The sequence below is a fragment of the Juglans microcarpa x Juglans regia genome, chromosome 7D (assembly GCF_004785595.1).
Source record: "Juglans microcarpa x Juglans regia isolate MS1-56 chromosome 7D, Jm3101_v1.0, whole genome shotgun sequence".
Classification (NCBI taxonomy): domain Eukaryota; kingdom Viridiplantae; phylum Streptophyta; class Magnoliopsida; order Fagales; family Juglandaceae; genus Juglans; species Juglans microcarpa x Juglans regia.
In genome coordinates, this window is record NC_054606.1 from 712387 (window position 1) to 729957 (window position 17571).

General features: G+C 34.9%; 3 protein-coding genes across 7 annotated transcripts; 1 reads left to right on the top strand and 2 right to left on the bottom strand.

Annotated features, from left to right (window-relative positions):
• Positions 1–1576: 1576 nt before the first annotated feature.
• On the top strand, positions 1577–2515 carry LOC121239404 (UPF0496 protein 4-like). Its single transcript, XM_041136658.1, has one exon. The coding sequence runs from the start codon at positions 1577–1579 to the stop codon at positions 2513–2515; it is 939 nt and encodes a 312-aa protein (XP_040992592.1).
• A 531-nt stretch (positions 2516–3046) lies between these two features.
• Positions 3047–8268, bottom strand: LOC121239703 (agamous-like MADS-box protein AGL15). 4 transcript variants are annotated; one of them, XM_041136999.1, is made up of 9 exons: positions 8166–8268; positions 7756–8072; positions 5550–5625; positions 4700–4764; positions 4494–4593; positions 4370–4411; positions 4171–4212; positions 3911–4083; positions 3047–3381 (listed from the first exon to the last, which is right to left on the bottom strand). In XM_041136999.1, the coding sequence occupies exons 2-9, from the start codon at positions 7935–7937 to the stop codon at positions 3294–3296; spliced, it is 768 nt and encodes a 255-aa protein (XP_040992933.1). In that variant the 5' UTR covers positions 7938–8072; positions 8166–8268; the 3' UTR covers positions 3047–3293. The 4 variants fall into 4 exon arrangements, with proteins under 4 accessions (XP_040992933.1, XP_040992932.1, XP_040992934.1 ...); XM_041136998.1 differs by having other exon boundaries at positions 7756–8064; positions 8166–8259; XM_041137000.1 differs by lacking the exon at positions 8166–8268 and having other exon boundaries at positions 3911–3989; positions 4068–4083; positions 7756–8156.
• A 2685-nt stretch (positions 8269–10953) lies between these two features.
• LOC121239971 (EEF1A lysine methyltransferase 4-like) lies at positions 10954–15750 on the bottom strand. Of its 2 annotated transcripts, XM_041137388.1 has the most exons (9): positions 15430–15750; positions 13559–13672; positions 13389–13457; positions 13245–13264; positions 13105–13157; positions 12940–12970; positions 12756–12837; positions 12550–12594; positions 10954–11466 (listed from the first exon to the last, which is right to left on the bottom strand). In XM_041137388.1, the coding sequence occupies exons 1-9, from the start codon at positions 15611–15613 to the stop codon at positions 11261–11263; spliced, it is 804 nt and encodes a 267-aa protein (XP_040993322.1). In that variant the 5' UTR covers positions 15614–15750; the 3' UTR covers positions 10954–11260. The 2 variants fall into 2 exon arrangements, with proteins under 2 accessions (XP_040993322.1, XP_040993323.1); XM_041137389.1 differs by lacking the exon at positions 12550–12594 and having other exon boundaries at positions 15430–15746.
• Between the last annotated feature and the right edge of the window lie 1821 nt (positions 15751–17571).

Consider the following 17571-nt stretch of genomic DNA (forward strand, 5'->3'; position numbering starts at 1 on the left):
TAAGCAACTGGTGGCCTCATTTTCATCTTGATGCAACTTTTAGCCCGGCCCATATAATTGCAGCGTTAGAGCAATATGCCATTTAGAGATTTTTCTGAATATATAAATTTTGTTATATACTTCCTTATTTTATTTATATTTTACAAATCTATCGAAAATGTAAACTCTCCCATCTCCATTTTTAATAAGGGAAGCTAAGCACAGGTACCCATGTTCGAACATGAACAACATCAATAGAATGAAATAAAACTGCAGATTTTAGTATTTTTAAAATGGATTTTTTTTATTAGTATCAGGTGTATCAAAGTCTCGACTAATCCTAAAGATAAATAGGTCATCAATAAAGAGTTTTCTACGAGTACACGTTGGATAATTTAAGGAGAATTTATCCCAATCCATAACCCCTAAACATTTTTAACATCAAGAGGATTCGTGGATATACATCAAAATCAAAGTCTTTACCACTTTAGCCCACTCCTAAGAGTTTTTTTTTTTTTTTTTTTTTTTTAATAAAACTTTCAATTTTCCAGCAATTAAAAACAAGACTTGTGGTCTAAGACTCCAGAGTGGGCATCTCAATTGGTTTAAATGGCAAATGCTAATACGGGTGGAACAGACTGTGACTTGAGGATCAATTTTTTATGCAGAAAAACACGCATTGGACCGATCAAAAACTTGACATGGCAATCATCAAGCAGAGACAAGGACCCCAAGAGGCTACTAAAGAACATATCTTAATTAGCAAGTAATTTTTCCTAGTCATCCACATTTCGATCCCAAGCTTTATCAAATTTACAAATCTGTGGGTTCTAATGTAACAGAACCTTTAGTGTTTTTATCCGAATAGGTACCAAGTTGCAAAGTGTTATTCATACTGATTTGTATATCAAATCTTGTGTATTAAATCATATAATTCTTCTTTCTTTTCCTTTTTTCATTAAAGGGGAGGTGGAAGCGATCAACGTAACAACTCTTCATGTGCAGAATGTCCGGTTTAAGTCATAACTACTGTCTCAAGAGCGAGCTCGTCACCACAGCACTTCCAAAATATCTGGATAGTCCAAAATCCATCCCATATCCCAAAACTCAGACTTTACTATCACAAATTGTTTTGACTTATATCCTAACTTATTCCTAACTTTAAAGCTACGAAATACTAGCTGGCTAGCTGGTACCATTCATTAGTGTAAAGAGTGTCTTCCACTTAATATGAATTTAATTTAATTTATTGGTGTATGACTTAGCCTGGAATCCAACACGGCCCAAACGGGAACATGTTGTCTCAAAGTGTGGTTAATTGTAACTGAAAATCAAACACACATGAGGATATGAGATAAGCAGATTTGACCAGCCGGCAAAGTCCACTGTTTTATAATTTCCAACTGCGAGTATCGCTCGCACAAGCTAGTGTTTTGTAAGTTGTAACCCCTTACCGGCTTGAGTTGCGTGAAAGCAACAACACGTGCAGCTCCTGAACTTTCATCAAAGCCAACTTCTATACCAAGTCTCTCGAGCCAATCGAGGCCACAAACCAAACTTTCAAAGCTCATTTTGCGGTGTGTCTGTCTGTCTGTCAATGGTCATCTCAATAGAAAAATTTAGCAAGCTCTACTCCAAACTGGATAATCACCTCCACCACCACCGTCTTCCCCACCAATCAGAAGCCTTATCGGCTTCTCTACAGGCTTTTCAATCTGATGTCTCGAATTACATAAACCAGTTGTGGGTAGATCCGAGATCCGGATCAGAGATCCTGTCCTTGCCTTGGGTTCTCCGATGTCTAGGCCTTCTACCCGCCATCAACAAAGCTTTTGCAAAGCTAGTTGTGGATATTGATTACCCCGTTGGTAACTGGGAAGTTGCTGCTGTGGATGAATATCTAAACTGCAGCTTGAGTTTGCTGGAGCTTTTCAATTCCATTGCTTCCTCTCTTGCATATCTTGGCCAAGCTCGGCTTCCGCTAGCTCATGCTTTGAGCCTTGTGGAGAGTTCACCATCTTTGGCAATGGAGCATCTGAAACCAATTCAGCCAAGAAGTCTCGACAAGGATTTCGGGAAAGGTGAAACTAAGGAAGATGGTAAAGAAAAGATTTACTCTGGCAAAGAATGGGTTATTCATGAAGCTTTAATAGCCATGAAGAGCATAGGATTCTGGGTATGTGGGATTGTGCTGTCTGGTTTATGCAGTGACGGTAAGCCATACTTGGAGATGAGAAAATCGGTTGGTGGGTTGGTTTTTTCTTCATTTGTTGAATTGGATTCAAGTCTATATGAGATTATTATGGAGAAAGGGGCAATCTTAAAGGAGATAAAGGAATTGAACGATTCAGTGGCTTGCCTTCTTGCTGCCTTGGCCACTGGGAAACACAGCGAAGCAGCTGAAGAATTGCAAGGAAAATTGGAGATATCAGAGAAACTATTGGAGGAATTGCAGAAGGAGGTGGATCATCTCTTCTCTGAGGTTTTAGATGGAAGAAATAAAATGGTTGATTGCCTTCGAGACTGGAAGCAATAGCAACTTGTGTAATATTTCGTTTGTAAAGTTTGAACGCGTGTTTATTCTGTAATATTCGCTCCAATTATATATATATTTTCGTTTTTCTTTCTAAGCAACAAACACTTGGTAATTACAAACAAATCCGTGGAATGCCTCGGAGTTGATCGACACTGATCGACTTCTGCTATATTTTTCTTATACAGGAAAACGATTTTCTTTTGTTAACTAACAATTCAGAGAATGTTTCAGGCATCTTATATCTCCTTTTTTTAGCCCGATTTGTATTTACAACTCATTTCAATTTATCTTAACTCATCTTATTGCTATTCATTACTATTGAACAACTTTAACTTACAAATCTCACTATTATTTACAATCCATCTCACTATTATTCACAACTCATCTCAACTCATTTTTGAATTCAAACAATACCTTAGAACTTCAAGGATTAATTCAACTCGGAAAAACTATTGCACAGAAAACCTGTTTCTGAAGAAAATTGTACAGGAAATGTATAAATTTTGGAAGAGCATAAAAAGACCAGACCCCTTCCGACAAACTAAAACAGAATGCTACTATATTTTGCAATAGCTACAATTTTTGCATCCCCATCAGCCAAACCTCCTACAAGGGACCATCTTGTATCATCCATCCTAGCAATCTCTTTGTTTTCCCTTTTACATGGCATGGAAAGGTGTAATAACAAAAACTGCTAAACTAGACAACTCTATGAAGTCAGCTCTGTCTGTTATGTTGCAATCAAAAGGAAATGAGCAGTTGCCCAGGAATAATGAGATCAGAAAATGGCCATTTGACTCCCTGAATCATTGGAAAGGATCCCCGTCTCCGGTTCCTTCATCTTGCTATAAACATCAATTGGCAACCTGGGAAGCATCAAGTGTAAGTACGAGATTCTAATGTAGTAGACTTTGAATGCTGAAAAGTTAGTAAAAAAACATATTTTAAATCAAATCTTTAACCACAAAATAATAACCCAACCTTTAACATGTCTACATAGTTACAGGCAATGAGGTTGCGTTACGTAGACAACAAGGACAAAACAATTTAGGCTAGCATATTCTGCAACTTAGGCTAGCATGTTCTCTTAACAAGATACAGCCACACGTAAGGAAAGGAGTCATGTAGCCAAATAAGGCTTTTTGAAATTTTCCAAAAAATCTACCTAATTCCAATGGTCAAAGTTCAATACGTAAGGAAATGAAACTGGAGCCAGGCTATGAACCAAGGAACTTAAGCTTGATTTTCAAGCCTTGGGGAGTAATACCAAACCATTAAAAACAGAAGATACTGTTCTGTGTTCAATCTCTGAATGGACTTTGTAAACAATCTGTTTTCTTCAAGAGGTCTGGAGAGGCAACAGCATATTGAAATTTAGTTCGAGGATAACAATACCCCAAGTGCAAGGTAATGTCTGAATCTTCTTTCTGCATTTGGTAATTGTAGCGCACATCAGGACTCCCAACGCCACGATCTGCGAGGATATTTTGCATTTTTACAGGATAATAATCACGATAAGATGGGACAGGGTGGTCAGCCGGTGGAAAGAAACCTCGAAGCTCCTCAACCTACAGTAAATTGCAGACAAAAATAATCGCGGCGGACAAGTGAATGAAAATCAGAAATATATGTATCAAGTAGATTATTTTTATTACCTGTCTGCGCAAAGTTTCATTCTCCAGCAGAATCTGCTGCTCCTGAAACAGAGTTGAAAAAAGAATTACTGAAAAAAATAGTTGGTTTCTTTTTTAAAAATTTTCCTTGAGAATAAGCATAAATGTAATCTCTGTTGCTCAAGATTGTGGATTTCAAATTAATTGAATACTTGCAAACTATGCAAGGGCTCCAATCTACCTGCATCCTTGATTGCTCCAGCTGCTCCATCAGTAATTGTTCCTGAAGTGGGAGATATTTGGAGAAAATGATGAAAATAAAATCTATAAGAAAGAGTCATAGGAGAACATAAAATCTACAGTACCTTCCTCTCCTTCACAGACAATAACCCTTCACTTAATTTCTGTTCAAGCTGCTGCAATTCTTTTAAGCCCAAGCCAGTCAGGTCCTTACCCAACAGCCGTCTGCATAATTGGAACAACAGATACATCATACATAACAGAACTTGCATTATTCCGGAAATTTAATATTTAAAAGTCCAACTAATTTAAGAGATTACTAATCACATACAAGTGTTTCATGTGTAGCTTTGCGATTTCATCTTTGAGAACATCTACCTCCTTTGAATCTTGCTTCTGAAGAAAAAAGAAAGTCCAATGCATCAATCTCCAGTATGCTGTAAACACATTTGATACAACAAAGAGAAGAATGCAACAAATGCCTTAAAGAGAATTGCTCAACCAATGCTATGTTAGGCATCTCGTAACAAATAAAACGATGAGCAGAAACTTTCAGGTTGTAAACATTATTAAGGGAATTGCATTTGTGCAACTGAGTCACTATCTATACAGATTATAACCTAATCACATCACTTCCAAAACTTTAAATGAATATTGGGGCAAAAAGAGCTCCCCACAGTTTGTAGCAACAGCCCTGTCCTCACCCTACTTTTCCCTTCCACCGAACCAAAAACAGAATGTAAAACTTTAAGAAAGATGGGAAAATCCTTCCGGAAAATGTCAGATGGATGAGAGAAATGCATTTTATCCAATTTATTGATTATAAAACTGACTGGTATAAACGTTCAGCAAGAGAAAATCTATCTATACATCATACATAAGATATCCTCTGGAAAGCAGCTAATGAGACATTTTCTGCTTGTTCCTGTCAAAACCACACTTCATAGTTTCTCAGAAAAGAAATGATCTGGACATATAAAATAGATGCTGCAAATCTTGATCTCTTTGGTGTATTCTACAATAAATAAGAGCCTCACTTGGGCGGAGGGGGGAAATGAGTTATCACCACAAGAGCTACAAGTAAGAACAATTTAAAAAACTTGTCTATCTCCAGTGAATTCCACATAGGAACAACTTAAAAAATTAAAAAAAAAAGGGTCTGATCCCATATGACAGAGTACCTCTGCTTTGTATTCTACTAATGCAGCCTCGGGAGAATCTAGACACTTGTTGTACCTTGAAAGTGTTCCCTTCATACTGCAAGAATTCCAAATGAAGATAAATAGTTATAGGAGGTGATTATTAAAAAATGGAACTTCTTCATACTCCATGTGACTAGTTCATTGAAACAATGTACCAGTTAGCAGAGAACAAAACGGATAAAAGGATTTAAATAAATCCTATTGAACATTTAATCAGACCTTCTCATTTTCTTAAAATGATGGTTATATTTCTCATACCAATGATTTTTTCTCTGCCTGTCTAAAGCAAAGTTCTTCATGGCTTTATTATTTCCTATCCATTAAGACACATTGTCAGTCTCTTTATCTTCCTCATTTACCTTCTCGCTTAAACTGACAGCAGAGATAAATCCCATTCCACATTACATTTTCTGGCATTGCTTCATTTCCTTCTTCTTTCACTACAAATTGTGTTTCTTTCAACAAGTTGCACGTGCTAGCATGCAAGCGTACCTGCATTCTTTAAAGTCTGGTAGGGTAGAAAATTTACTTTAGCGTTATTGCATTTCTCCTTAAACTATTAGAAAACTAGACAAGAACTTGTTTCCTGCCAGATTCCAACTTTTCTTTTGACAGCTAAAAGTTAGCATTATTTTATAAGTAGAAAATTCAAAATAAAACCTCTATTTTTTTCCCTTTCTTGATGAGTAATAGAACGATTCAACATCTTAACTCAATGAAAGGCTGAAAAGTGAATCTCGTTTAGAACATCCCGAGAAGATCGTATTCTTTCCCAAAAGTAGAAAACAGATATAGATCAATGACTACAATCACGAAAAAGTCCAGCAGAAGTTTTTGTATAGTGGTGAGGACCAAAACCCTACACAGCCGCTCTCTCCCTTTTCTCTCTAACCAACCCCCCCCCCCCCAAAAAAAAAAAAAAAACTCAGACCAGTTTTTCTTTTATTTTTTTGGTTTTCTTCGTTTTTTCATTCACAGTAGGGCAAAATGCATATCTGTTATTCTCTGGAGCTAGGCGTCCACCACCCCCCCCCCCCCCCCCCACCGCAAGATTCCCAACACGCCGGTCCTTCAGATGGACGAAGAATCTCTTCAGAAGGAGCGACGCATGAGCCACACAAGCGGCCTAAAGTGCGCGCGTGACATCCACGTGCCACCGCAAGAGGAGCTCTATCGCTACCACACGTGGCTTTTCTGGGACCAAGGCCATCGGTTTCTTAAGACCTGACGTTCCGCCGTACTTCCAAGGTGGCACGTGTCCCTCACGGGCCACCACAGTCTCGTTATTTGCATTTTTTTTTTCTCTAAAGTTGAAAATGTGGATCTATAGCTTTTCAAGTTGTAATTCGCTATTTTCCAATGTATCTTTTAAGTTTTCTATTATTTCCTTTGTTTTAGATTTTTTTTTAAAAAAAAGCATAGTCTCTTAGATTTTTGTCCGTAGAGTGTGTCCTCTACTCTGTCTTAGACAGGGTGTGGGGTTGATTAATTCTGTTTTAGGACAGAATGTGGGGTTTGTTAAATCTGTCTTAGGATAAAGTGCTATCTCTCAAACGGTTTGTCTGTAGAGAGTTATAGCAATGGACTAGACCATGTTAGTTACAAAGAAATTTGTGTATTGGAGAGCCTTAAAAGTAGTAGTTGGCTTGTATTCTGTATGGCCCAGGTCAAAGCTACAATGTCTTGTTATGAATGAATGGAGTTTGTTCTACTTAAAATAATAATAATAAATAAATAAATAAAGACTATAATCACAAACACTGGCAAGAAAGAATACAGGAATATAAATAACATAAATAAAAAGGGGAAAAATGAGAAATGAGGAAAGTATCACTTCAACAAACACATGCAAGGGAGTCCAAAATTAAAAGTTTCTACATATGTCTGATAAAATTAAGCAAAATAAACTGAAAACAGAGCAGCCACCGTAAAATTTAAATTTCAAAAGAAAAAACCAAAACAAAGCTCGTGCAAAAATGTCCAAAAGCTTATTAAAAGATTAGGCACAACCCCACTTAATAATTCTAGTAACGTTTAAAAAAGTCAAATTGAATATGCATCAAAACATTTCAAAAAAAAAAAAAAAATCCAAAACAGAGCACTTAGAAACAGATATAACCGATAAAAACATGCAAACATTTAAAAAATAGAAGAAACAAAATACAAGAACAAGATGGATACAAACCCAGAACTAGAAAACTCAAAGAGCTTTCCAGTGTTGGAGAAGATAATAACGGCAACCTCGGCATCACAGAGAACAGCGAGTTCCTGAGCCTTTTTGAGCAGGCCAACACGTCTCTTTGAGAATGTGACTTGCCTGCTATTTGCATTCTCGATCCTCTTGATCTCAATCTTTCCTCTACCCATTCTCGAGAGCCTCAAACCCAACTGATCAAAACCCTTACAAAGCCAGAAAACCAAACCGATTCTTGTCAACACACGAAACTCTGTTTTATCTCGCTGAGAAGGAGTTCTCTTTGGCTTTTGGGGTTACCTGGTAAACTTGGGAAAGGTAGGGAGGGTCGTTAATTTAAGAGAAGAAGAAGATAAAGAGACGAGAGAGAAAAGAGAGAGAGAGAAAGAGAGCGTTTTTACCCCCAAATGGCGAGAGCCCGGAAACGGCAAGCTTGCATGGCTCTGCATTCTATTTAGAGTTTACGCATGACCCTCTTTGCCACATTTGGAGTGGTATTCTGGTGCTATTGGGTCTCTTATGGGCCCTATTTAATAATTTATTTGTTTTATGAAATACAATATCCATGTGCGTCCCACTATTTTTTGTTTGGTTTTGCTCAATCTTCTTGTTGCCCCCATTTTTATATAGAAAACTTGCGCTTATATTTTCCTAGACTGCGTACTAATATATAATTTATCATTTTCGTTTTTCTATTTTAATACATATATTAATGTGTAAATATGTATATTTAAACAAAATTGTATATTTAAATAAAATAATAAAAAAAATTACATATTAATGTATAATATAAAGATGATAAATATCATTTATTATATATATATATACATACATACATATATATGTTATGTATTTAATACTGCTACTACATATAGTAAATCCAGTGCCAGATTTAGAGAAAGGGTGATTGGGTGTTGCTATGTACATTGCTGTTTTAGGAGAAGTCCATCTCGTTCTCTTGCCACTTTTAGAGTCTTTGTGGGCCCCATTTTCATATTGCCTCATTTATTAGTGTTTTTAACTTTTAGCCACATTTAGTATAATCACTGTCAAAATTTAGAGGGCCATTGGCCTTTTTTGTTTTTCCAGATCTTAATGCCTTTTGGCTGCATATTATAGCATAACTATTCCAAAATTAGATTAGATGGGGTTGGTTAGTTACTATATTTGAATTTATGAGTATAGGTCTATTACTGTTGCTTCATCAAATTAGCAAAAATAGCTTCTTCTTTTTAGCAACAAAAAAAAGAAGAAGAAAATAACATAGGGTTAGATGTGAAATTAACCTCGTTTGTTTTCAGGAAATATCTCATCTCATCTCACTTTATCATTATAACTTTTCTAAATCTCCACACAAAATAAAATAAACAATTCAACTTTTTCAAATCCTAAAATAAAAATAATATTAAAAAATATATTCTAATAATATTTTATTTAACTTTTTAACTTTAATCTCATCTCATCTCATCTCATCTCTGAAAATAAACGAACCATCTGTGCACAGAAGGTAACATGCAAGGATAGAAGGTAGACTATTGAAGAAATTTGAGCATAATTTCTAAACCAAAAAGAAAACATTAGAGTATAATTGTTTCATTTAGAGTGCTAATACTTTAAATAAAAAGTCCATCAGATGAGCTGCAGCTTAACTGCAATTTCTTCTTATTATAATAGCGTAGGAAAATATAGATTAGGTTTGGGTAATGCGGTATTCTCAGGTATTTTGTAAATAGTAATGAAAAAATAATGATAAAATATTGAATAATAGTAAATAATAATGAAAAGTAGATGAAAAATAATAATAGAATAATAAATAATGGTAAGGTATTATGAGAATATACCCAAACTAGGCCTAAGTCATGAGTTATAATCTCCATAGCTATATTAAGAACTTGTGATATATAATCAGCATGGATATGTTGGAGAAAAGTATTGGAAAAAGATCATTTAAAGGAGAATTTTATATTTGGTGAAGGCTTTTTTTTTTTAATATGATTTAGGAAGGTTTCCAAATTTAGATGAGTAGTTGGAATGGCTGATCTGTGTCTTTTCAGTGGACTCTTATGTTGGCTATATAAATTCCATTAGTGCTTGCTATACTAGTTTTAGTATTCAATATATGGATACATACACCAGCCCCCCCCCCCCCCCCCCCCCCCCCCCCCCCTCTTTATTTAATTACTGTTTCAAAAAATGGATCAATGGGCGGTTGGTTCGGCTCAATCATAGACTATTAACCTTACTAAAAACGCCTGAGATTAATCTTTATCACCCCGTTTAATGCGTTGTGGAAAGTATTATATATGTGTGCGCGAGAGATAAATGGTTTTGTTACGAAAAAATTATACAAAAGTAAACTTATAAACTGAGTCATTTAATATAATACGTTAGATTTAAAATTATTTTTATTATAAATAGATCTAACATATCATATAAGTGATGTTAGTTTCTGTAAAATCTCTGAGTAATACTATACACTACACTTTCATCCTATTTTGATCATATTAAATGATATGTGGCACATTCATCACCATTAGAGGATAAAGAGCATGCAATAAATTATCATTTAATTGTAATAAATGTGCCACATCATTGGTAGTATGATATATAAAAATTTTCTATATATATATTACAAATCCTTCAAAACTTCGTGCTTTCATTTTCTGAATTTTTGGAATCATTCTTGACTTATTCCAACGATCTGGGAAGGACTGATCAAAGACCACAATCTTCAGAGTATAAACACCACATACGGTTCATCCATTTGAAACAAAGCACCTAAATACTTTGAAACAAAGCACCAAAATACAAGTGTTGTTGGTAATCGACATCAAGACAGAGATTGTAGTAGTCACTCACAAGAACTCAGACCAAGATAATAGACCAGCCGTTTCGATTAAGGACAACAATTTCAATTTAAGTCTATGAAAATGGAATATCTTTTGTACTTCTGTCCAACAAAATGTAACTCGGACCAATAGGGAGAAGCAAGAACATTTCTTGTTCTCGTTCAGGTTGTGCCTTGCATTAATCCCCTCGAGTTTTATCGCATTTACTAGATAGTGGGTACCGGCTTGTAACTTCCGTCTGTTCTTTTTACCCAGTAAAATATAATAAAATTATCAACATTATACTCGCTCGCTATGTCAAGAAAGAAAAAATGTGAAAAAAAAAAAAGCACCAAAAGAATACTAGAAAACAACATTCATGTCTGGTAGCACAGTAACAGGACATAAAGTTGACGTTAATCTCACTCACTACAGTTCCTCCAATGGGATCCGTTCCCTTGTTCAATTTTAATCTTCATATCCAGCATCCTACGATCTAATGTCAAAAAAATAGGATCTCGAGTAATTTACAAACAACTCCAAGGATGCTAATGATTAATCCTTGTTGTACATCTGGCAACAATAATCATATGAACAGACCATGATGCATGCCAAAGCTTGTAAACAGCACAAGAATTACCTTATCAGTGCTTTCACTGTAAGGCATTCTATATAACATCATTTGTCAAGGGGTAGGTAGGCATCTTACTCAGCTCTGTTTCATCCATCTTTTTACACACGTATATAAAGTGAGAATCTGGATCTTCCAAAACAAAATCTGATGGAAGTAAGCCCTTCTCAGTAGTAGGAACCGGCTCCAAGTATGACTTCGTTGTTGAACTACAACTTTCAAGCTTCTTGAATCCCGGTCTGGCTGTGGAAGGATGGAGAAGGAAACAATGAAACAAAAATAAGTTTCCTTCCTTTGGTATAGTAATTTCTTCATTAACATGCCAGGATGCTATCCTATGCATATGACCTCAAATAACTGGTAAATTAGAAATGGGTAGCCAACTTCCAGAAAGAAACTTTGTTTAGGCAGAAGAAAGTTATTTTCTTCTTTCATAGCGAGAGATTATATTACTACATCTGAAATAAAGGGCCAATTGATGCTGTTAACACTATGATGTAAACCCTATCATAAGACTTCTTATCAAGTTATCAACCTTCCAACACTAAAATGACTCCATCACAGAGTGTGCTCCTCTAACCCTCCAACATTCACCATTTGTAAAAGATGTCAAAGGGAAAACCAGGGACTGCATTTAGGAACTTGGTGCATCCATACGAACTGATATCACTTGCAAAAGTGCCATCCCTATTTTCTGCGTATAGCAACCAAATCTTTAAAGAGACTCTGCAAAGGCTCCTAGTCCCCTCATAGGCATGATCTTGAAAAAGTCATAGAAACATGCTCAAATCCTAAAATAGTAAAGGTTGTGGAAAGATAAAAATTCTAAGTTAGGGCAATCACGTGAAGGTATGTGCTCCCATCTTCAGGCTGAGTTGATCCATGCACAGACCAACTCCAAGGGATGATGTACTTAAATATGACAGTTATGGATACCAACAAGCTGTATGTCAATTTGTACTGAGAGAGCTTCCCTACTGTCCCTTGGTATAAGGTTGGAAGTCCAAACCAGTGAGTTTAGTATAGAATTTCTACATTTTCCCCAATCTAATTTACAAAGTAAGTTTATGCATAATCCCGAACTCCAACAAGTGCATGCACACAAAAGAAATATAAATTATACAGTACACTCAAACTGAACACTAAGCCCAGATGATAGTAAGCACAAGAGAATCAAAGAGGACCACACCATTAACAATTTAGACCCTTAATTTTATGTGTATATTGACCCAAAATTGGCAATTTGGTTTGTTACAATGATATGGTCTTAATAACTTGAGAATACCAGATTGATCATAAGTGTTAAAAGCTAAAAAGCTGCTTAACTCTTTGCAATATCCACCATCCAAGAAAAGAGTACGATACTAAAATCTGGAATAAGACAGAAACAAGAAACATAATGTAACTTAGATCCCCTACAATTATTTAAAGAAAAATGAAACAACAATCCGGAAGCATGACAGTCTTCTAGACACCAAAGGAACAACAAGCAAAGATATTTGAGCATCTTCAAGCAAAGAAACAACACTTACGTATGATGTACAACACAGTTTTCCAATTGTATACTGGTCGGCTCAAATGAGGCATCCTCGCTGAAGGATCACCGTAGGTAATCTGCAAATGACAAATTAGAAACAAATAATGCATCATCAAGGGAAAAAAAAAAATGAAACGACGGTGGCAAAAATAAAGCCTCATCACGAGGTATATGATTACCAGCATATAAGTCCCTCCGGGTTTAAGAAGCCTACAAGAACAAAAATAACCATGCCTAGTGAGGAAATTTAAAAGTAAATAAATTAAAACAGGTTGTAGATTCAAATGTTTTATTTTATAACAAATTATAGTAAGAAAAATGAAACAGGTAATGAAGTCTACAACCTACTCACTTCCCCTAGCATTTGAGCTGAACTAATTGGGGCATCTGTGCCGCACTGAAAATAATAAGCACAAGTGAAAGCTTTAGAGAGTGCCAATCATTGAATTTGAGGAATAAAAAGACATTTCAATACCCATCATACCATCAAAGAATCAAGAGTTCCTAGATCCAGGATCAGCAGAGTGCAAATGCCGTGGTGACAACAAAATATTAACAACACTGACACAAATTTAGTTTGACAGATTGAAGTAGTACCAAAGCATGTAATGACGGGACAGATCCATACCTTTATCAATGACACTATCAAATGATTCGTCTGGAAAGAAGCTCATATCCCTGACATCCATTTGCATATCTATTGAGATTCATTAAGGAAACTTCCCCAAAAAATCTTGTGCATACTCTAGAAAATTAACACAAAATCAAATTAAAGAAGTTGGTCTTTCAATAGGATACATTTCAACTGAGGGATGTTCCCATATTTTTTTCTCATCATCTCAATGGCCACCAATGAAATGTCAATGTTCATTATGTCTTCATATCCATCCTTTACCATGTCCTCTGACATAACTACAGAGTAAAACAAGAAAAGAAAAAGAAAAATGAGTCTTGTCTCTAACAAGAGACAGCTATTAGAATCCCTAAGGAATAGAATATGTGGTACTATAAAAAATAATAGATACTAAGATAACAACTTTCCAGTTTACGAAAAAGCCATATCTATAGTCGTAATTCATGTTAAAAAACACACTAAAGGAATCGTAATGAAACCACATAAAAAAGCATCACAACAACATTTTCCTCAAGAAACACGTACACATCAAACTGCAGAGAAACTGGAAAGTAACACACAAGCATAACAGTAACTCAAAACAACTGTGCCTGAAGAAAAAACTCCTGAACCTGCTTGGGCAGGTATTGGAATGGCTTTTGGATTGGAAACAATGCTAGTTGGTTTTAGAGACAGGGTAAGTGGATGGTGGTCTAAAAGCTCTTGAACCTGCCAATTCCACACATTTATTTAGTTACACTATTCTCCCAGCATTCACTGATTCACACCATCAATCTAGCAACCCTAGACACCACAATGTGATATAACCGATTCAGTACATGTCTTAAACTATCATCTCTTCATTTTTAATAAAACATTATAAGCTGCTGGTGCTAACCAGTTAATAACTTTCTCTGGCTCGGGGACACAGAAATTAAAGCTCATTGGACTTTGTGATCCTTATTATGCTCAATTCACTATAATTCTTGATCGAAGAAACTAAGTTACGGTATCATTTGCAAAAGAACCACCCACTTTTAAATCCGATCAAAAACCTTCGTAGAGGTACCTAAGAAACTACCGCAAATACAAGGGATTAGAAGATGATTTAGAACCTCAAACTGCTCTGGACCCATAATTCTAAAGTGATTGGGAACTTCAGATCAGAATATGCAACGAACTCTACCAATTAAAAATTTGATTTATCAATCAACGTGGACTTCTATACCCAGTACACCCTAGACAAGAAAGAAACCTTTAACTTCAAGTTGTTTTTGTAAGGATAATTTAAAGAGTTTTGCTACATATAATTTTTTAGTGGGACCCATTATAACTTAAAAAAAATCAAAACATCAATAATTTTTTAGCATAACTAACTTCCACATCAACAGTGTGTTGGGTGTGTAAAACATAAGGCTTATAAATAGGTTTTCTATAATTTAAATAATTAAATCTACCTCGACCCAAAATAAATTTAGCAGCTCTGATTTCCCAAAAGCTGAAAACTCGCACCTAAACAAAGCCAGATGGTTGAAATGCAGCATTAGCATTGTTTTCTCAAATCCCATTTAGTGCACAATCAACGATTCTGCAAAAATCCAATTGCTTTACTTTTCCCAAACTATTATGGCAATCAATCGAAAATAAAAAATAAAAAACATATAAAGGCCTCGAGTTTGAGACTTTGAATATGACTAACATGCCCAAGAAGGGCAGGGTGTTAAATCTGGCCAAATTAACTGTACATTTTCACATTTTTATTTCACGAATGGCAGCTCAAAAAATAATATACTCCGAGAACTCAAGAAATTTTTTACTTTCTTTCCTCTCCTACACTTTCTTACCCAGCAACCAAACATAGAAAAGCTGAAAGAAAGACCTTACGGTTACAAAACCCTTTTTTCTCTCTTCTCGCATTCCCCAGCAAGCAAACAGATCAGGAAAAAAAAAAAACCAAAGTGACTCAAATAATGAACAACTTAAATTCCAAAAATCTTCCTTTCCTTTCTCAAAAATGCTACCAACAAATACCAAAATGGGCAGGGAGGGAAATTACCGGCATTGCCACAGCCGACCATGAGGAGGCGAGCAGTGGAGGGGACGTACTTGCGAACAAAAGGACGGAGAGCCGAGTAGCGCTGGTACCAGTCGAAGGACCCGCCCTCCTGGACGTACCGCGCGTCCCAGTACTGCGCGTCACCATAGTTGTACGTGTTGCAGCTGGAAGTGTCCCGGAACATGTTTTTTCGCCTTGCTAGCGAAGCTAATACTGTGGGTTTTTGGGTCTATCGCGTGGTTGGTTGCCTTTCGGGTGGCTGTGCAAAATGCACAGTGGTCATTGGCTTTTGGAAGCTTCTGGACTCGGCTTTAGATGACTGTAAAAACCACACAAAAAAAAAATGTCTTTAGCTTTAGCTTTTCAGTATTATTCTTATCGTTATACTCTCGATCTACCTCATCTTCATTATTATAATTTTTTAAAATTTTTATATAAAAAATTATTCAATTTTTTAAAATTTTAAAATAATAATAATATTAAAAAATAATATTTTATTCAACTCATTTAAAATTATATCATCTCATTTCACTATCTAAATAAAAATATCAATAAGGTAATATTACTAAACTTATGTTTTTATCAACTTTTTCAAGTTATTGATGAAAAGGCACAAGTTTTTTTTTTAAACAAAGTGGGAACAACAAAATACAGAGCTGTACTTGTGTGCCTATTTAACAAGAATTGAGATAAAAATTAAAAATTAAATAATATATTTTTATAATATATTTTTTTAATATTAATTTTATTTTGAGATTTAAAAAAATTAAATTTTTATTTTATTTTGTGTATAAATTTAGAAGAGTAATAATAATTAGATGAGAATAGATGAATTGATAAGTTTTATAAAAACAAACTAGCCCTTCATTTCTATATACAATTGATATTGCTGTTGTTTGAGATTATGATCACTCATTCACTTGCATGTTTCATGTTTGTGTGCTTGCGTGGGTTTCAAAACTTTGGCTTAGAGGGCACGAGAGGGTTTCGTTATTGGAAAACAGGAAAAACAAATTTAAACGAGTTTTTTTTTTTTTAATTAGATATTTGGTGTTATTCTATTTATAGATGATTCACACTCTCTTAATATGATAAACCAATGTCGTACCGGACACCGTATTAATCAAGATATTAGAACGAAATATTTTGATATTGATATCGTTTCATATACCGTTTCGAAATAGTCGATATATGAATAAATTATATATATAAATTATATTTCAAAATAATAATCTATATATGAATAAATTATATATAAATTATAAATAGCCTAATCTGAATTGAGAGTAAAAAAATGAGCTTGTAGTTTGAAAAAATGAAAAAAAAAAATTAAAGGCCGAAATATCTACTGGTAAGGCCGGTATTTGGGTCGCTATGAACGGCAAATACCAGCCGGTATGGTACGGTATTTGAAACACTGTGATAAACTATGATTTATTATAAAATTTTAAATTTTTTTTTTAAATCTAGCTATAAGCCGATAGGGGTGTACAAAATTCGGTCTAGATTGAAAAAACTGATCGGACCAAAGATTTTGGTCCGGATCGAATATTGGAGGGGCAGGTCTCAATCCCAAAAATTGTGGACTGAAGAAGGTCCCGGGGTCTATAAATTTTGGACCGGACTGAACTATATATATATTTAAAATATATTTAATAATTTAATATATTATTTTTATATAGTAATTATATAAGTCAATGATATAATTTTTATCTAATTTATTATTATTGACTATATAAAATATTAAATAATATATCATAAATTATGTGATAATTTATGTTATTATATGTAAATAGACAATAGGAATGAGGAAATATTAGTTCCATAAAACATTTTTCCTAAATTTTAATTATGTTAATTTTTATTTTCTTTATGTTGTACACGCTCATACTTATGAAGAGTCCCATAGGGACCTTCAATTCTATCTCTCTCTCTTTCTCCCTCATTTTCTCTTTTTTTTTTTTTTGACTCTAGCGACATGTCAAGCAGGGCTCGAGTGAATGCTAAGGTTAGTGATTTGCTCAAGTGGTGTGTCGAGTGTCTATTGAGCAAACTCATGAGTTGATATATGCCAACTCAAACAGAAGTTAAGCGAGCTCATGGGTTGCTATGGACATTTAGAGTGAAGTAGGATCTAAACGG